This window comes from Notolepis coatsorum (genome assembly GCF_963971535.1).
Source record: "Notolepis coatsorum genome assembly, chromosome: 3".
NCBI classification, from domain to species: domain Eukaryota; kingdom Metazoa; phylum Chordata; class Actinopteri; order Aulopiformes; family Paralepididae; genus Notolepis; species Notolepis coatsorum.
The window spans coordinates 27,221,332-27,242,450 of NC_140167.1; the positions used below are offsets into that span (position 1 = coordinate 27,221,332).

At 48.0% G+C, this 21,119-nt stretch overlaps 2 protein-coding genes across 2 annotated transcripts in view; one reads left to right on the top strand and one right to left on the bottom strand.

Moving 5' to 3' along the window:
- Positions 1 to 11,850, top strand: part of tfb1m (transcription factor B1, mitochondrial) — a 41,165-nt gene extending 29,315 nt beyond the window's left edge. The window contains exons 6-7 of the mRNA XM_084311132.1: positions 7,789 to 7,916; positions 11,161 to 11,850. Of these exons, the coding sequence (XP_084167258.1) occupies positions 7,789 to 7,916; positions 11,161 to 11,446 (414 nt within the window). The 3' untranslated portion in view covers positions 11,447 to 11,850. The remainder of the gene's footprint in view (positions 1 to 7,788; positions 7,917 to 11,160) is intronic.
- A 3,353-nt stretch (positions 11,851 to 15,203) lies between these two features.
- Positions 15,204 to 21,119, bottom strand: part of tiam2a (TIAM Rac1 associated GEF 2a) — a 91,137-nt gene continuing 85,221 nt past the window's right edge. The window contains 5 exon segments of the mRNA XM_084311574.1: positions 15,204 to 17,314; positions 17,929 to 18,083; positions 18,874 to 18,967; positions 19,286 to 19,388; positions 19,537 to 19,595. Coding sequence (XP_084167700.1) covers positions 16,641 to 17,314; positions 17,929 to 18,083; positions 18,874 to 18,967; positions 19,286 to 19,388; positions 19,537 to 19,595 — 1,085 coding nt within the window. The 3' untranslated portion in view covers positions 15,204 to 16,640.

The window sequence follows — 21,119 nt, forward strand, 5'->3', positions numbered from 1 at the left end:
ATATCTTTGGCTCCTCTACACCTTTGTTCATAATACTGAAAATGGCAAGAGCTCTTCTCTGCATCCTGAGAATTCTGTCAGAATGAGAGCGGAATCATCCCAGTTGTGCTTTGAGCTCTTCTTGCCTGTAACTGCACAGTGTTGCGCTCCTGTCTGCAGTAATAGTGTGCTATAAGACATGATATTGGCTAGATGTGAAACTAGATTATTATTTCCAGACATTGCCCAGAGTAGCTATTCGTTACACAGCTAAGAGTGGCGATCTAATCAAGATGTAACAAAAAGGGACGTGTTTTGATTAGATAGTCGGATGTCAATGCCGTGAAGGTGTCTGTGTTGGTCGTGGTCCAGAGGGCAGGGGACCATGTGGAACCTCCATGCCAAACCTGGCCCCTCCCGGAGTGGCAGCTTCATCAAGCAGCACTCAGCAGGAGGCTAAACTCACAGCTGCTGCTGCTCTCCTCCTCCTCCTCCTCCTCCTCATCTTCCCCTCTCTGCTGTAGAGGACATGGAGCAGGGGGAGGGAGTGTCCAGGACGGAAAGCCTTGTTTCATGAATGACATAGAGGACAAAATGAGAGGAGGGGGAAACAGATATGGCTAATAGACGAGATACCCTTGAAAACCCAGATGTGTGTGTTACCATAATTCTGCTGCATGGGCAAATCAAAAAACAGCCAGCCTCAGGAAATTATTTTGTAGTATATATTATTATATATATATATATATATTTTATTAATTTGCCGCCCCCACCACCCCACTCTAGCCTTTAATGACTTCACCATGTAGAGACTAGCCACGCCTGGTCATTATACTTGTGGATTGCCTGGTGGTGATTGATTTATTTAGCTATTGATCTTTTTGTTTAATTTGGCCCAGTAGTAGTCACTCCATCCCCCATTTTGTCCCCTAGTGTACACAACCCTTCAGAGGTCCATTTAAAGATGAGATCACGTACCTACACAGTAAGAGTACAGTAACCTGGGTTACAACATCACCGCCTCTGTCAGGACCCCTGGTGGGATGAGACATTTTCCAGCGTTTTATCACAGATTTGTACACATACGACACACTATGGCGCGTGATTCGTCTCTTTGTAACCAATGCTCACGCTGGTGTTGTTCTGTGGGGAATAAAATACAAATCTAAATAAATAAATATAAGAGGAAGGACGGAGGGGGGGGTGGGGGTGGGTGGGTGCAGAATGTGTGATGCTGTGATGTGTGAAGACATGGCAGGCTATTATAAGCATGGTCCCTTTTTATGTTATCACCTCGCAGGCATTCGAGCACTCTTTCTGCTGAGTACCCCCGAGGAACGGCCGGACCCAGATGAGGAGGTTTTATTGTTCAATTAGCATTTTCTACTTTTATGCCCGCCCCCCACCTCCCCCCACCCCTCCTCTATGTGTAATTGCTTTTGTGCTCATCGCCAGCTCACAAAGCCGCTTATTCACAGTAAAGGTCCAAGGTGTCGGGAGGTAACGGCGATGTCGCCGTCAACACAATCTCATTTTATCGTCGTGCCCATTTTCCAACATGTGTAATGTGTAAAACCGTCTGAGAGGCAAAGCAGTTGTGACGTGTTGTGAAATAAGACAGGATTGGTTTGATTTAAGACGCCCTCCTGTTTGTGCTGCCAAGTGCTCAAGCTGGTATGGCATTTATGACTTTAAATATCCCATAAAAACAGCGACTGGAGTGACCAGGCCCCTGCTTGTGTTTGTTTAGTTTCCCCCTCTCCGCGTCCTTGTTCCTCGTCGCCTCGCTCCAAAGTTTCTGGACAAAGTTCTGACGGGGAAAAACATCTCTGAGGACCAGCGCTCCAGTCTTGGGTTGGTCTGTGGGTAACTATGCCCAGGGTCGATTCTAGGAGCGTGGGAGGGCCGCCGCATTTTCTGACCCTCGCTCCCTCCAGCAACAGCATCACAGTAGAGTCGGGCCGGCGGCTGCTGCCTCCTCTTCTCTCTCTAAGAGCTCGTCCTCCTCCATTTACATGATGGAGGTTGTCGTCTTCTCAAGGTCTTGTTATAACTAATTCATCCCATCCCATAGCATCTCTTGTATTCCCCAGCTATGTATTGTTGCCTCAACCGCCCCACACACACCTCCTCACTGCCAACCTGGCGTTATGTAAGGGGGAAGTGTTGGTTGTTCAGGTGGTATAGTAGAACGGCTAGTGCCCCCGGGCCTTTTCCATCTCATCTTCGTTACGCTCAGAGGGACGGGACAAATTACCGCTTGCGCTCCATTGGGCGAGGGCTCTGGGAGGGAGAGAGCGGCAGTGGGGAAGTGGACACGGGGTGGGGGGTGGGGGCACAGAGCAAGAGGCTGCTGGGTAATAGCTCTGTGCTGAGGAAGGTCAAACACATGGAATATGGAAATGTACAAGTATATTAATATGGATGTGAGTATTGTGCTGAAGTGGGTCAGAGTGGGTCTTGGGTCGCTGAGAGAGGTGACTTTTAAAGAGGTCTGTGATTTGTCCTTGATGAACGCTATCCAAGGAAGACCCACTATTAGGCCTACATTCTGAATGGAAAACCAAGGTGTGACAGCTGGGTTATTAGATTATTTTAGCATATCATATTAGGCCTATATTCTGCATGGAAAACCAAGGTGTGACAGTTGGGTTATTAGATTATTTTAGCATATTATACCATATAACTATGCACTAGAGAGTGAGGACGTTCTAAGTCTATGTAAATGTTTGAAGCCTTTATTTATTTTTTTATCCACTTTTTCTCCCATTTTTCTATATTTTCTCCCATCCCAATTTCGTATCATCCAATTCAACCCTCCCCTGTCACGGACGCTGTTTCTTGCCTCCCACAAGCCGGCTGCAATGTGGACTAAGTCATACATAGCACAAGTCCCCTCCGGTACTTGAGGTAACAGCAGTCGCATCTTTTCACCTGCGCAGAGGAGTAACGCGTGGGAGGCTCACACTGCCCCCGACACTTCCTGATTCTACTGCGCAGGCGCACCAACCGACCTGTAGGAGTCGCTGTCCACAACGCCCGATCCCCACCCATCAGTTTCCCACCCCCTAATAAGGCCAATGTGTATTAGTATGGACGACCAGCTAAACTGAAAGCAAATGTGGAGCGCTGGGCTCGAACTGACGAGCCCACGACTTGCCCACTACGCCACGTAGACGCCCTCATTTGAAGCCTTTATTTAAAAACAAATGTAATAGGCGGCTGGGTGGTGCAGCGGACATTGCACTTGTCACCAACACAAGAGACACGGGTTCGACTCCGGCTGTCGGCATTGCCTCCGGCTTGGGCCAGTCGTCATACTAACTCAATTGGCAGAGTTAGTGGGTGGAAGTCGATGGGTGGTAATCTGTGGCGGGGGTAGTGTGAGCCTCCCACACGTTACACCTCGCCAATGAGAGTCCACGCTGGCAGGTGAAAAGATGTGACAGGCTGCCTCCTCGTGTATCGGAGGGGACACGTGATGCAAGGCTTCTATCCTCCCTACAACCGGCCAGTGGGGGGCATATGCGAGCAACGTTCAAGACAGGGGAGGGGAGAATTGGCACAGCAGAATTGGGATGGGAGAAAGAAATAGAAAAAGAGAAAAAGTGGATTAAAAAATAATGTAATAAAAAATAACCAAATTAGCCGGGTAGAGCGTGAGCGAGAGTTAGAGGAATTCTTATGAGCTTCAATATAGATCCTTATATAACGAGCCAATTTGGAGGCCGGATTCATCTAGAAATCATTAGGGGTTGTAATTTGCTTGTTTTCACAGTTTGCATGGGTCTTTGAGATCCATTTACATTCAAACTGACTTGCTCTGTATGAGCCTTCCTGCCACCCATACAGAGAGAGAGGAAGGGTGAGGAATGGGAGTCAGACCGAGGGAGAGATATTAATTTTGTCGCGGGGGCAGGGGTGAGGGGTGGGGGTCAATAAGTCAGTCTCTGTTCTCAGCCCAGGATCTCCTAGCAGATGCAAAGTGTTGGAGTGGGGGTGGAGGCAGGGCATGTTCAGAGCACCTGAGTGGAGGGGCCCGGGCGACGGGGCGTGATTTAAGATGGAAGTTGCTTGCGTGTTAAGGTTATCAGGGGAGGATTAATGGCAGGGAGCGGGATATATTACAGCGCCGCTACCTAGTGAAGCCGTGTAGCGAGGCCGTCCATAAATCAAAGCGGCAAAGTGACTCGGACAAGGCGACGGCTGAAACGCTGCTGCCTGTATAGTCTCAGTATCGACTCCCCCCCCCCGCGGCCCTCTCTTAAATCACGGAGCGCGGAATATAAATGACCTAATTATTCCAGCAGAGAGTGAAATTAAAGGCATTCCTGTTTATTGCCTCTTCCAAAACATGCCGTCGGTCTGATTGCGCATCACATGGGTACAGATGGAGGGCGTACAGCGTCCCGACATAAAAATCAGGCCCAGCCGTCCCTACGTGGCGATGATGTGACGGGTGGAGGAATTGATTTTCATAATGCAGGCCCCCGCCCCCCCCCCCATTCCACCAAGTTATTGCCGCCTGTCTGGCAATGCGTCACCCGTCGCCGTTACCCTTCGCATTTCAAATGTATCATCGGACTGTAACACAGAGCGAGTGCATTATTAACAGGGTTACCTAGGAGAGTCCCGACTAGCCCTCACTGATCCCTCAAACGCACCATAAATAGAGCCTGGAATGTTTAGGCTGTGTGTTCGGCACAAATTGGCGTTAGACTTCAGTGCCCTCGGCCACAGCTGTGCATGCACTCGTATTATAAATTCATTGCCACTCTCGTACGGCTCCGATTCAAAACATCCTCGCGTTGAAACTGCCCCCCCGGAGGCGTTTCTGTAGCCGCGGCAGCACAACATGTTAATAGTACAGAACCGTGTAAAAAAAACACGGAGCATTCCCATCAGTTGTGTCCCACTACACACAGCCCGGCACTGCGGCAGACGGGGCAGGAGCCAGCCAGGCTTCTCTGGGAGGGAGAGAGGGAGACGCAGATCGGATAAGAGATAAACGTCGTGGTTTCACAAGCCGCGCCGAAACGAACCGGGGAGTTGAGAATCTAAACGGCTCATTAGAGCTCCTCTGCTCCCCCTCGGACCAGTCCTCCTCCCCCCCACGTTAGTCGTTACCTGCACCCCGGCAGGAGCACAATGAACAAACGCACACCAACCCGGAGGCTTCAAGGCTGCATGGGGAGCTCTTCAGGGCAAACGCTGTTGTGGTGCATTGCACGCCCTTTAGTTTTTACCTGCGAGTCGAGTGAGAGAAGAAGAAGAAGAGGAAAACGGTCGATTTTTTTTTACTTTTTAATACCGCCGCAAGTGCGTTTTATTCACTTGAAAATATACAGTGTTTATGTTCGTTACTATATATACTTCTCAGTATATACCTTCCCCAGCCGGAAAGTAAACATTCACAACATGTTCCGTTCACACACCTTGGTGCGGGGCGTCCCGTCTGCTCCTCTTTATTTACATACCTGTGTGTGTGTGACTGTGTGTCTGTGTGTGAGAGAGTGAGAGTTCTCTCTTTCCAGCTTGTAAACTCCTTCCACCAAACTTGTATTCCACCGCTACATCTGACATCGTCTTCCTTGCACATACGTAGACCAGTGATCCTCCTCCACCACCACAACTACTGACCGAGTCGTTCCTCCTGGGAGCCCCTTGTCCTTCAATCCGGCCAGCCGGTCCGAGAGCATTCTGTCCCAGCGGGGAATCTTAGGTCGTTACCCGCCGAGAGCTGGCAGACAGGTGGCCGCTCCTCATCCTAACGTCAGGCTCCTTCTTCAGTCCATATATAGTGCAATAACTCCATCACCGAGGGTCTAGTAGGTCCGGCCCCCTTCGCTCCAAAGTGCCCGATTGGAAAGTCATCACGAGAAACTAACTCGGAAGTTCTAAATGTGAGAGAAAAACTATGCCCCCTTTTTCCTCCAATGCTGCACATTCACGGATCCACGGGAGGGAAGAGAGTTGGTCTGTTTGCGTGTCGTGGCTCTTTAATCCCTCTGTGGCCCTCAGAGCAGTAAGATCCTCTGGAGGAGAGAGTGAGTGAGTGAGTGAGCGAGCCAGGGAGGCAGATTGAGAGAGCTCGTCAATGTGTGTATGTGCTTGAGAGCGAGAGTGGGATCTGTGAAAGATCGAGAGAGAGAGGGGGGGGGGGGGGGGGTGTCTGAGAGAGAGAGAGAGAGAGAGAGAGAGGGGGGTCTGAGAGAGAGGCTCTGCTGAGTCTGGCACGATTACTTCAACAGTTTGTCATATCGGCTTAGGGCTGCCAGCGAGGAGCAGGAGCCAGGACTCTCTCCTTCTCCCTCCCTCACCGCTCTGCTCCTCCTTAAACCTCAGTGAGCTCCACACAGCTCTCTCCCCGCTCTGCTCCTCCTAACCTCAGTGAGCTCCACACTGCTCTCTCCCCGCTCTGCTCCTCCTAACCTCAGTGAGCTCCACACAGCTCTCTCCCCGCTCTGCTCCTCCTAACCTCAGTGAGCTCCACACTGCTCTCTCCCCGCTCTGCTCCTCCTAACCTCAGTGAGCTCCACACAGCTCTCTCCCCGCTCTGCTCCTCCTAACCTCAGTGAGCTCCACACGGCTCTCTCCCCGCTCTGCTCCTCCTAACCTCAGTGAGCTCCACACAGCTCTCTCCCCGCTCTGCTCCTCCTAACCTCAGTGAGCTCCACACTGCTCTCTCCCTGCTCTGCTCCTCCTAACCTCAGTGAGCTCCACACAGCTCTCTCCCCGCTCTGCTCCTCCTAACCTCAGTGAGCTCCACACTGCTCTCTCCCTGCTCTGCTCCTCCTAACCTCAGTGAGCTCCACACTGCTCTCTCCCCGCTCTGCTCCTCCTAACCTCAGTGAGCTCCACACTGCTCTCTCCCCGCTCTGCTCCTCCTAACCTCAGTGAGCTCCACACTGCTCTCTCCCCGCTCTGCTCCTCCTAACCTCAGTGAGCTCCACACGGCTCTCTCCCCGCTCTGCTCCTCCTAACCTCAGTGAGCTCCACACTGCTCTCTCCCTGCACCGTTAACCTCTCCTTAAAGGCTGCCATTCCTCACCTCTACACACTTCCCTCATTTCCATTTCAAGGCATACAGCGGCCGTCTAGAGGCTCTGACCTTCACACGCCCCGTTCTCCTGCTTCCAGATGGACGCAAATGGGGAGAAGAGATTCGGTAATAAACTGTTGACACGGCACCTGTGTGTGTGTGTGTGTCGTCCACACCCCAGAGCCGAGCAGTCAAACACCACGTCAGCGCCGTGGTCAAGATAATGTGCCCACCGGAACTTTAGAATGCTACACTGACTTCAGCGCCCCCCCCCCCATCTCAACCCCACCCTCGGTGGCGCAGGGAAGCACGCTTGAATGAGTCAGGCTCCGCGGTATTAAGTGGCACTGTGGTGATGTAGCAGCAGGCAGCATGACGGAGAGAGCGAGAGAGAGAGGGGCTCTCAGTTTCTGTGGTCCATCGCACAGGTGTTACTGTGGCAACCGGAACTGTCTGACCAGCCAGCTACTGTAGCCAACGCTGCGTCACCTTGCTTTCTCTTCTCTCTCTCCCTCTCTCTCTGGCCTTTCTCTCTCTCTCTATCTGCCAGTGCTTTTCTCTCTACATTACGTTCTACGTCTTCCCACATCCACTAACTCCCACCATCTCCTTGGCTCTTTTTTTTTTTTTTTTTTTTTTCGCTCTCATGAGCGCACGCTGCAGGATCTAGTGTTCGTGTCTGTTAACCTCCTGCTGCTTGTATTTCCTCTCTCTCTGTGTGTGTGTGTGTGTGTGTGTGTGTGTGTGTGTGTGTGTGTGTGTTTTAGGTGGACGTGGGAGTGGTGCACTTCACCCCACTGGTACGTCCTCAGATCCAGCAGCCCTTCAAGCTGGTGGAGAAAGTAGTGAGGAACGTCTTCCAGTTCCGCAGGAAGTACTGCTACAGAGGGATCGAGTGAGTTGATTGATTGATTGAAAACTTTATTAACAGATTGCAGAATGGGTACAATACAGTACAGCTCAATACATACAATTGTTAAGGGGATGCAGACCAGAGAAAGACTTTCGTCTTGTTTACATCAGGGTCCCCCATTTTCAATTCATCAGGACATATATGACATACACAACATACAGATAGACAGTACTGCTACATCTATACATTTATGACATACCAGATTTGCAAATACAGTACTGTTTGTGATACGAAAAGAGTCCAGAAAAGAGAGTATATACATTTGACGTAGAAACTGTACATTGGAGTAGTATTGCTCTCCTCAATAAAGGCCCGTCGGACCCGTAATTTTCTGGTCTTGTTGCTCGATTCTCCGCCACCGGAACCCTTTTCCATCCACCTCTCAGTTCTCTGTTCTTGTGAATAAGTGCATATGTAGCAGAGGGTGTGTGTGGGTACATGAATGTGTGGTAGTGAGTATGGGTACATGAATGTGTGGTAGTGAGTATGGGTACAACTAATGTATGTGGTAGTGTGTCTATCGGTACATCATGGATGTGTTGTGTGGTAGAGTGTGTATGTAGTAGGGCTGTCCCCGACTAAGGATTTGGATAGTTGACTAGGATTGGCCAAAATTTGCCGTTAGTCAACTATTGGTCGACAAAAAAAAAGAATATTTAAAAAAAAAAAAAAAAATTACTTTATCATTCCATTTGGGCTGTGGGGGTGCTTAATGTCTGAAGGAGTCAACGGAGGCTTCTTGTCCTCTGCAAAAGCATGCAATTGGTCCACTGATGGATACATCTAGAAAGATATTTGTCTAGTCTAGTGTGTTCATTAGATGGGTGAAATCCTCTTTCAGTGCCTCTGTGCCTGTTTTCGTAGGCAGTTAGCCTCTGGTATGCGTGCCATTAGCGTTAGCCACGCTTCTAGGCCTATTTTCTTTTGGAAAGAATGATTAAAAAAATAAATAAAAAATTAATTATATTCGACTAAGAGGTTGGCCAGTCGACTACGGCTCCTTTCGACCGATTAGTCGACTAATCGATCAATAGGGGTCAGCCCTATGTAGGTATCGTTATTTTAGGTGCTGCACAAACTAATTTCGTTGTACTGTATTGTGCAATGACAAAGCTTTCTACTTCTACTCTCCATCCATCCAACCGCCTCTCGGTCTCAAACCGAAGGCAACGCAGAACAAGCTTTATTCAAACATTTCTTCATCAGACACACGACAGTGGCCTTCGTTCGCCCCGTGCCCGTTGGATAGTGCGCGTAGGTTGGGATAACAAAAGGATGCTCGCTGTCGCAGAGGAGAGCGGCAATTATGAGTCACCGGGGTGCTGTACGGTAGGAGGATGAGGCAGCAGAGTAACTTATGTAACTGAAGCCTGTTAGCGGCAGCGTTAGCAGATTGGAGAGGCGGGAGGCTCCAGCGCAGAGGCGTTCAGAAAGCCTCTAACCACCACCAGCAGTCTGTACGGGTGCTGCTGTGAGAGCCGACTCTCTGGAGGCCTTTGCAACTAGGGCTGTACCGAATGTCTTTATTGAAGTATTCGAACGAAGCTTAAATAAAAAAAATTTACTTGAATGTAATATCCTCAAACTAAATCCTCAATTTGAATAAAGTGATTAATCTGATTAAATTAGTACTTTTATTATTATTAAATCAACTTTCTTTAACACTTTCAGTGCCGGGCCGTGTTTTCCTTTTTACCCCCTTGATGCCAACATCCACGGCCAATGTTAACGTTAATATCGCCTAATCTATGTTTTAAATGATGGCTATGTGTCTAATCTGCCCGTCGCTTATCAAAGACTCATTTTCCAGTCAACATTGGCAAGGCAGATTGTATTTTTATCGCTTCATTTCCGTTTGATAGCATTTTGAAAATCACCCGTTTTCTGGGGAAAAACAACCCATGCCTATGATAATCGCCTTTTACTGGAATATTCCAGAACGTTGTCATTTGTCGGCCTATTTATGAATCGTTTTCAAATAAACGCTAGATGATCGATAGTATATGTGTGCGCACGCACGCTCGTGCCGTGCACTGATAATCGCTGCTGTTATTTCCTCATGGCTTTTACAGTCAAAACAGCCATATCACATATCATCACAAACGCTTATATCTCTGTGAAAACGAGTCTGATTATCCTAACACTGATAACATAGATTCCTTACCTGAGGTCAGATGGTATCCAAATGGTTTATTCCAATTTCCGATCGCCATTCGAAAAAATCGATAAATGTATTGATCCATCGTGTGTACAGTATAACCCATATTCGCCGTGGCTCAGAGGCTCCAGAATGAACTCTGGTAGACCCCGGCTGCATCAGTGAGAAGTAAAATGTGGAGTCAGAAATCCGTTCTCCCATTCACTTTCATTGAGTCCATTCCAAAAGGGTGATTTACCATCTGGGAGACGATAGGGGGCGCTTTTTTCACATCTGATCGCCGGCGGTCCCTGGAGCGTGATGCAATATTTCAGATCACCAAAAAAGAATCTGAGAATAGCATTCAACGGTCGGGTCGTAAACCCGAGAAAAGCCGTGAGTGGCGCTCAAAGTGTTAATGAATATAACTCGTCAGTTTCGTCAACATAAATAATCCAATAAGGGCACGGTTGGTACGAAAGTGGTGGTGACGTCTTGATGGAGCACCAAGCGGAGGCTAACTTACATAATTTATGATGAATGTTTTATTTAAATGTTTATGACTAGTCATATACTATAATATTAGTGTAGCCTAATCTTTATCTGCAACTGTGAAGAAAAACCCCATTGGTTTAAACAGAATGAAGAATTTTTTTTTATTCGAATGTTGATTTAGAATTTGAACGTCAACGTTATGAAATATTCGGTAAAGCCCTATTTGCAACTCAGTGGTTTCTCATCCTCGTCTTGCAGAGGGCCGTGAGGTTTGTGAAGGTCCAAGTAATGGAGCCTGTAGAGCTGCTTGTATGAAGCAGGGGGGGGGGGGTGTAACGGCTTCCCCTTCCATCAGTATCTCGGCGTCTGCAGCATAGCAGTGAAACATTAAGAATTCATGAGCGAGCACAGCTCTGTTGGATTTCAGTTAACTTCACACATTTGAAGTAATTGCTGAGGGATGATATTTTCTCACTCTGAATTTTAGAATGCAATTAAAGATGCATGATGATGATTATGATATCAAAGCATCCTGAGATGCAACACTGATTGCCTCCTTCTCTCATCTTTGTTGTTTTTGTGTTTTCCCCCCAGAATGCTCTTCCCAGAGGCACGGCGTCTCCAGCTGGCGGGGTCCATGATGCAGCGGGCGGACGTGGACCCCACCCTTCGCCCCACGCAGCTCACCATGGCCCAGTTCAGCACCCTGGCGGACATCTACGCCGACCTCTGCGAGCGAGAACCTGGCCTCCTCGACTACGAGTTCAGAGAAGAACTGAGGCTGAAGAACCTCTCTAGGCACGGCCCACCGAAGGACGTGACTCCCGTCACTCTGTCGGGAAGACCTCCACCGCCCAGCCCTCAGGAACAACCCCGATGACGGGCGGTTAATGGCCTCCGTTAGTGCAGAGAGACAACGGACTGCTTTTAGCCTCGACATTTCCACCTGGCATTAAGCATGCATTTTTAAAGCCTTCTTCCCCCATATATGCTCCCAGGGGAGCTAGGTAAACTCGGCGTGCACTGAATCCTGGGACGAAAACAGGATCTACAATAAAGAGATGATGGGGGGAGTAGCTATAGAAGGAAGGAAGGAAGGAAGGAAACTGGTTTGGAATGCCTGCAGGACCTCCTCGTTCTAGACTGGGGTTGGTCTGGAGCCACTGGGGTAGGAAAGTGAAGGATATGTTCTACTGACCGACCGAAGACCCTAAAAAAGTGAGAGGTTTGACGCCTCCTCCTCGTGCCCCTAATTCTTACCTCAGATCCAACTCCTGCAATACCTCGCCCTGTGGGAGCCGGGGGGGTGGGGAGGGGGGAAGAGAGTCGGAAAGCATTTACAGGGTGATTTTTATAGAATGAGAGCAGGATGGCAGCACCATATCCAGGCCAGTTTTCCCCTCTCCTCTCTATAAATTGCTTATTCACAAGGGAGATGAGGCTGAAAGGCGGGAGGAAAGTGCTGGAAATTTGTCAGCTCCAGAAACACTCCAGTCAAAGAAGAGCGGGTTCCTTCTCATGTCCATGACTTTATTCAAAAATATAAATAAATAAATACCAGTCATCTGCTTTGCATGTTTTTTTGTTGTGTTTGAGTGAGCGGATACTAGTCTTTGTGCAGTAGTGATCATATAAGCCCTGTCATAATGTCTTGCAGGCCAAGTGACAGAATCCCATCTCATGGGACAAATCACAAATAATATTTCGGTCTGGGAAAAGGAACGATGCATCGGCTGGCATATGAATTGTCCGTTGGTACTGCAGAAATAGTGTACTTGAGTAATCTTTAATGAGTTGGCAAGTTCGGGGCGGCTAGGTGGTGTAGTGGGCAAGGCACTCGCCACCAATGTGGAGACGCTGGGTTCGCGTGTTCGAATCCAGCTCTCCACATTGTTTTCAGTTTAGCTGGTCGTCCGCAGTAATACACATTGGCCGTATTACGGGGAGGGAAACTGAAGGGTGGGGATCGGGCGTTGTGGACAGCGACTCCTACAGGTCGGTTGGTGCGCCTGCGCAGTAGAATCAGGAAGTGTCGGGGGCAGCGTGAGCCTCCCACGCGTTACTCCTCGCCACTGAGAGATCGAGCTGCGCAGGTGAAAAGATGCGACTGCTGTTACCTCAAGTACTGGAGGGGACTTGTGCTATGTATGACTTAGTCCACATTGCAGCCGGCTTGTGGGAGGCAAGAAACAGCGTTCGTGACAGGGGAGGGTTGAATTGGATGATATACGAAATTGGGATGGGAGAAAATATAGAAAATGGGAGAAAAAGTGGATAAAAAAAAATAAATTAGTTGGCAAGTTCATTTTCAATTTGTAGCCACGGTAAACACTCAGCTATAAAAATAGCCATGAGCAAGTTAAGCTGTCGCATACCTTTTCATTGACTAAGAGTTACATATTATACCAAGTGTTTCCTACTCTGAAATAGTTAAAATACAGCAAGGGCCTCAATGATAAAAATAGCTCAAGGACCTCATTAATAGAAATAATTAAATGTGATCTTAAAAATGTGCGTAGGTTGAAACCCACACTAATTTATAAACCTTGAACTTGAGGTGAAAAGGCTCGATATAAAAAGCGGCAAGCCTACACTATTTTTAAGCAGCTTACCGTCTGTCTAAATAAAATAAGCACAGTGATTAATGGCAGTTAGGACTTTAGGATAACAGACTGTAGGCCTACATTATTTATTGAACAGATTTCTGTCAGTAATGATATCAAAACAACCATTTTAGAATTGTGGACATTGTTGTGTCTACTACATTTTCTGATCGCGTTGGTGCCAGTTATGCAATCAGTGTGGCTTGGTTTGTATACATAATGTAATTAACAGCATTCATCATCATGCAATGATGTCACAATACTGATTTATGTTCAGTCAAGCGTGATAAGAGGTGCCTAGAAGTACCTAGAGGCAAGGGGTTTGACAGGAAGCAAGTGTTGTGTTCTTTAGTACTTGGTTGACACATGATAATGAGAAGTTATATTCTGTGTATAACTATAGTAGTAGAGGTTACAGGACTAATGTGCCAACCATGACCCTGTGTAGTGTGTAGGCCTGTCCCCGACTAAAGATTTGTCTACTTTGTCTACTTTGATTGGCCAAAATTAGCAGATAGCCCGCCCCCCCCCAAATGCAAATGAGTGCTCACTGAGTAAAAAAATTAAGAAAACACACAAAGTATTAACATGCAGCGGGAATCACTGGCTTGTTCCAACTATCCCTGACCTTGTGGGGCGGCCAATGATCGAAGGGTTGGTGGTTCGAATCCCGCTCAAGCCCATGTCCATCCCATTGCCGTTGTGTCCTTGGGCAAGACACTTAACCTACTTGCCTCGTATGAATGTGTATGCATGTGAATGAATGTTGGTGGTGGTCGGAGGGGCCGTAGGCGTTGATTATTCGCCACGCTTCCGTGAGTCTGCCTCAGGGCAGCTCTGGCTGCAATTGTAGCTTACCACCACCGGTATGACTGTGTATGAACGAATAATGGACTCTGTGAAGCGCTCTGAGTCAGAGCAACAGTCAGTCAGAGAAGAGCGCTATATAAATCCAATCCATTATTATTTATTATTGACCTACCCTACCAGAATTCCATCGCTTAATGAAATATGGACATCACTTAGCATTGCGGTTCGCTTTCCTGTTGCTTCTCAGATATGTAAATGATAACATGCTGAATATCTCGTCAATCCAATCTCTTTGAGATAGAAACTTTAACCCTTTCAGCTGTGCCTCTCATGTAGATTCGAATTTTCAGAATTTAATATTCTAAAGACATCCCAACGGCTACGGGCTATTGAGAGCTACCGGGTGGTATCATTTTGAGATAGAATTAATTCCAAGTTGAAAACATACCGCCTTGGAAGGGTTAATATCGTTTGACAGTGCGAACACACACAATAGTTAACCCTCGTGACCTGACCAGAGTGGAATGACAGCTCTGTTCTGCACGTTTATCTTTTCAGACGTAACCAGAGCATGTTTCCTGCACATTCTAAACACCAACCAGAGCATTTAAAAGTAGAAACTCTTTGACTTTTACTCAAGTGTGTTTTTAGCCCGATACTGAGTACGATTTTGAGACTGTACCCATACTTTCACTTAAGTATAATTTCTGGGTACTTTTTACACCCCTGGTCACTGCACATTCTGAACACCAACCAGAGCACGTTTCTTATGTCACTGGACATTCTGAACACTAAACAGCATTGTGGTTGGCAGGCTGTCAACACCTGCTTCAGAGTATTTCGCCATGCAGATTAGAAAATGTGATTTTCTGTAAATCCAGCCTAGATTCCTCAGTCACATGTACAGCACTGTCTTGTCAGCGTGCTCACTGACAAAACCCCAGTGACGTCGTAACACTTCCTCCGCATCCTTCTTCCTGTGACTCTGTCCCACTTCTTGTGGATAATTATGCATCCTATTGATGATGTACCTTCGGTTCAAGACAGAGATGCAGGACTCCGACAGTTCTTCCGACAGCCCAGAGACGGAGCCTGCAGTTCTTCTGACGGAGCCTGAAATAAGACAGAACCTTCATCCCTGCTCTACCAGTCAATGAAAAAAACTGTCAACGCCGAATACACAGCGTAAAAGAAAAAAGAAATTTGATCCAAGTCATATTCACAGATAAGGAAAAAAAAAAATAACGTTTATTTATAAAACAATTCCATAAGAAAGGGACATTCACATTCATTGGTATGCTAGCATTAAAGGCATGGTAAGAGTGGATCGCTGATGCCTCGTCTTGTATAGTACCTCAAAAATGCACTCAATGCTATGACAAACCCAAGTACCTTTACAAAAATATTCACCGTTATGTATTGCAAGTTACCACCTTCTCTCTACCTGTACAATGTCAAGTATGTATAAGAGAATATATCAAATGTTTCAAATTTACAGCACGGGTACTTTGGAAAGGTAAAGGATAATATATACACGGCACGTACAAACATAAAAAGAAACATTGGGCGTGGAACAGTATTGCAGTTCAAACCATTGAATCAACCAGTTTTATCTCATGAAACACCTGTACATTCCAATGTGCACACTGGAAACTACAATCCTTAGGAGAAAGAAAACCCCCATAATCCAACAGGCGACATTTAAACAATGTGAAACAATTTCTCACACTGTATTTGCATCTTTTTTTTCCCATTCTTTCATTTTTGTCTTTTACAGATGGACCAAATGTTTTGCCTAACCAAAAACCTCCTTCGCTAAAGTATACAAAATCAAGCCCATCAATCAATAAATAAAAACAGCCTTAAAAACAATAAAAACTTCTTGATGTACAGATAAAAAAAAGTATATTTCAAATATATAGGCAAAACAGTACTTTAGTGCACGAAATACAGCAAAAAGGCAAGAGTCGCAATCAAACCAATGTCCATCCTGTTCATTCACTCAGACGTCCCTCTCTTCTCAGGAAGTCTGGGTATACAAGCACAGCTCTTAGGGCGACTCCCAATAGCCTGTGGTGTCCCCCCCCGTCACTGCTTCCTCCTCTCCCATCTTTTAATTGGTACAAATATCAAGGCGGCTACTCCCCCATGATGCATCTCCCAGTCTTACAGGGACAGAGGAGGCGAGGAGGAATAGGAGTGAGACACCTCATACTATTGAGATGCCACCCGGCTAGCAGGAGGCGTAGAGAGCTGCTGGGTGGAGCCAGGCTATGCATCAGTGCTTGGCAGATTCATTGCAGTCATTATCGTTGGGACAGAGTAACCTCGTCTCGAGGGGGGGGGGGGGGGGGGGGCCCTGAGCCAATAGGAATAGGCATCTATCAGAACGGACCGTTTACACCTGGGCCAGAGCAAGCAGGTAGGTTGCGTTGCTACAAGAACACATCCTTCAGAGCCGAGGCACAACACCGGTACCATTCCGGGAGACCCGACGGAGGAATCACAGGGGTTTCCCTTCCCGGGAAACAGGGGCGCGGCTCGCAGCTTTTGGTCTTGGTTGCGTCCCCTCACCCTAGCCCTTTCTCTCATACTCTCTCCAGGTACCGACGGTCAAGACATGTTCTTTCTTTTTCCGTGTCTCGGTCCAACCCCCCGACTCTAGGAGGGGGGGACAGCGCTGGCATCCGTCGCCTTGTCCTCGGCCGCGTCGTAGAAACAGTCCTCGTTGACCACCGAGGTCAGACTCTGGACGCTGAACTCCCTCTCCAGCAGTGCGTTGAGATCCACCGGCCCCGTCGTCGCCGTCACCGCGTCCGTCTGGCTGTCCAGCGACCTGCTGTGCTCCCGCATGCTCAGCAGCGCCCCCTGGCCCCGCCTCAAGCTACTTCCGCCTTTCCTCTTGACGGGGTTGAAGTGGCCGTGTGGCGCTTTGGGCTCGCTCTCCGGAGTGTCCACCTCGGCCCCCTCGGGCTGGACGCGGGGCGCGGGAGCGCGCTGGAAGGCCGCCTCCTCCGAGAGCGCGAGTTGGAGGAACTGAGCCTCGATGGCGCTGGTAGGCGGGGAGTTGCGCGCTCCCGTCTCGCCAAACTCCTCGTCGTCCTCGTCGCTTAAAATGTCGGACTCCTTCACAGAGGCGGCGGGGGGTTGGGAGTTGCGCCCGAAGCCCTGGGACCAGCTCTGTCGAGCGGGGCGGGGGTTGGGGTCCTGGGGGGGTTGGGGGGCTCCGGTGGAGCTGTGCGTGCCGCTGCTCAGGCTGCCCTCGTCCGAGTCTTGGCCCGGTTTGAGAGCGCCGGCCTGGGCAGGCGCCAGGTGCCAGGTGGCTCTGGAGGAACCTGGTGGAGTGAAGACGAGAGGTCAGAGAGATGCTACACTGATCTGGAGGAACCTGGTGGAGTGAAGACGAGAGGTCAGAGAGATGCTCCACTGATCTGGAACCTGGTGGAGTGAAGACGAGAGGTCAGAGAGATGCTACACTGATCTGGCCAAAAACACTCCTCCATATCTCAAGCATTTTATCACCTTTTATCATTATAAAGGCACATGTATGCTCGACAATTTAAATCTTGACATGAGGGTAAGATAGCTTTTACATAAAAATGTCAACACCTCACACTAATTTTTTCCAACCCAAACCCATCTGTAAAGCTTACATTCCAAGCAGCAGTTGCACCACCATGCAACACTCCCTGTGTGAGCAAAGTTATGTTTCCCCCGGAACCCATGCCCGTTGTTGCTCTCGGCACAGGGAACAAACATGTCCAACATTTACATGATGTTACAAATCTTAATACATCTAGATGTTTTAGACAGGACCATTTCCAACCCTGTGACGATCTGCAATCTACAGTAAGTGAATTCTCATTTTCCCTGCAGGTTGCCCCTCCGTAAGGCACCGTCGGGCTGGGGGGGGAGGGGGTTAGTGATGCAGAGATGAGTGCATGCTGACCTATCCTGGCGGAGGAGGGCAGGGTGTTGCGGAGGGGGGCCAGGCGCTCCTTACAGCCTCTCTCCAGAGTGCCGTCGCCCCTCATGTTCCTCCTCACGTTCTCCCGGAGGACCGAGCGGATCACCTTGATGATGTTCACCTTGGACTCCGGCATGCTGGGAAACAGAGGACACGGGCGGCGGCGGGTTTTTAGACGGTACACTTCCAAGAAACACGGCGTACGCACAATCAACATTCAGTGGGTAGAACAGGTGGTATATGTGTACGTGGAAATAGAATAATAATAAGATTATGGCTTTGAAATGTATTTCTTTTGTATACAGTCGACATCCACTCTCTGGGGTTTATTGGACAGAGGTTATGGTCCCCCTTGTGGCTGTTGCTATTCATCTTAGGAAGATTAGATAAATATATACAATATGTGGAAGTGCCAGGAGATTCATCAAAGCAATTCCATTTTAACTAAAGGTCTATTCTCAGTGGCTACGCTGCCGTCCAGCCATAACGATGAGCAACAACAGAGGTAGACTATACAGCAGAATTTCATAAGCTATGGACTGAAATCCAAATGGGTTAGAGCCAAGTTTATTTTTGGGGCGACTCCACAGATTTTAATACCGATATTATCTTTTAGAAAAAGCAGACCGGAGATCTGAAGATGAGACTAAAACAGCTTGCTTGCGGAAAGAAACGGAAGCAGCCCAAGAAACAAGATCAATATGGACATCAAGCCCCATTCTGACTGGAAAACAGACTGTAGGATCCGGTCTCCTTTTAACCCTTTCACTACCACACTACAGAAGGTTAACCCTTTCACTACCAAGTGTGGTAGTGAAAGGGTTAACCCTTTGTCGTGTGGCAGTGGAAGGGTTATTAACCTTCTGTATTGTCGCAGTGAAAGGGTTAACCCTTTGGTAGTGTGGTAGTGAAAGGGTTTTAATGTACCTGCTGCACAGCTGGAAGACCCTCTCTGGCCTCCCCTCCACTTCAGACCTGGTGTGGATCAGCTCCCAGACACAGCTGGTCTCGGTGCCAGTTCCTGGGAAGGAAAGAAGCCATAAAGGAGAGACTTAGATTTCAAAATATGGTTCATTTGAAAGGAAGATGGCGGGGAGGAGGAGGAGGTATCTTTTTTTAAATACCAGGAGGGGTGGGCGACAAGATTGTGTGTGTGTGTGTGTGTGTGTGTGTGTGTGTGTGTGTGTGTACGAGATAAAAAGAGGAACAGATTTAGTTATGTAAATCTATCTCTTTTGTGGGCGATTTCATGGTGTGTTTGACATGTGTGTGTGTGTGTGTATGTTGGTGTGTATTATTGTACTGGTGTATATGTGTGATGGTTGGTTGCGTCTCTTACCAGCGGTGTTGCCCAAGCGGACCTGCAGCGAGGACAGCGGGATGAGCCAGCGGAACTTGACGAGGTCCGTGTCTCCGTGGGAGAGCGCAGAGCGAGGGGTGGCCTGCATGTCAGGATAACACACACACACAAGAGAGAGAGAGAGAGAGAGAAAGAGAGAGAAAGAGAGAGAAAGATGTTAAGCCTTGCAACAGAGAAGCCATCAAATGCATTTTGAGAGTAAAAGGAGATGAGACGAAGAGAATCCTCACCATCTTCTTCTTCAATTTGTTGCTCTCCCTGTAGACCAGAATCACCGCCTTCTTGAACACTGATAGGAGAGAGAACACATCATCTTTTAACTGTCAACAAGAAGTGTTTCACATGCCAACTCAAAGCTATGAATAAAAAGAGATGGTCCTATTTTCTACTCGCCAATGATGTCGATTGAAGAGTCCTTTCTCAGCACGATCCACACCGTTCCTCATACTAGCTTCGGCTCGTCAGCCACAGACCAACGGCAAGTCTATGGGGGTCAAACTCCTGTCTGTACAAGCTGACTGACGGTAACTGAAATCTACTTTGTGTGCACTGTGTGGAGTAGATTTCAGTTAGCCTCAGTCGGCTTTTACAGACAGGAGCTCAGCCCTATTGACTTGCCGTTGGTTTGTGGCTTAACTAGTCGGAGCTGGTGTGAGGAACAGCATGGATTGTGCGGAGAAGGGACTCTACCGATCGACCAAATCGTTGGTAAGTACGTGGAATTTATTACAGAAGGAACTGAGGCTCCCGAACCTAATTCCCATTGGGGATTTTAAACTCGTTATACGCAATATTGAGAGGGCATCCATGGGGGCCTGTTCTTGCTCTTAATTCATCTAGATTTGAGCCTCTCTTAGATTTTTAGATTCAAGATTCAAGATTCAAGATTCAAGAGTTTTAATTGTCACGGCATACAGGTATACAATGAAATGCGGCTGGTCTTGCCCGCGACGATGTGCAATACAGTGGTACAACATATAATAGAATCCAATAAAATACAGTGGTACAACATATTAATAGAATCCAATAAAACAGTGCAATAAACAGGTACATGGTGTGCCATCTCGGTATCTGTACATTAGTATTTACAGAGCATATAGGACATGCTAGTTAGCTTTAGTAGTGCAATACACTGTTCCCGATGTTATACTACTTTAAGTGGCCTTTCCTCTGGCCATAAGTGTGCGTGTGTGCGGCATGAGTGTTAAAGTGGCTGCTAGTGTGTGAGCGTGCTCAGCGTGCGTGTCGTGTATGTACTTGTGTGTGGATAGTTCAGTTTCTGTGTCTCTCAATGTTCATTGTTCAAGGCTCTGATGGCCTGGGGGAAGAAGCTTAGCCTAAGCCTCTCCGTCTTAGTCTCTAGAATTCGCAGGCGTCTGCCTGACCTCAGCAGCTGGAACAGGCTGTTATTGGGGTGGTGGGGGTCTTTCATTATCCTGCAGGCTCTGGATTTGCACCTCTTGTTGTATAGAGCCTGCAGGGGAGGTAGCGCAATACCCGTGGTACGCTCGGCTGAGCGCACCACACTCTGTAGGGCCTTCTTGTCCTGTGCCGTGCTGTTCCCATACCAGGCAGTGATGTTTCCGGTCAAGATGCTCTCTACAGCTCCTGAGTAGAAGGACTGGAGTATCTTCCCCGATACTCTGAACTTCCTTAACTGTCTCAGGTGGTAGAGGCGCTGCTTCGCTTTCTTTACTACTGTGCCTATGTGTGTTGACCATGTCAGGTCCTCTGAGAGTTACTTGTCTTGTATTTGTCTGGAATTTGTTTTATGTACAGTATTTGTTGCGTTTGTTTGGTGGATCTTGCAAAT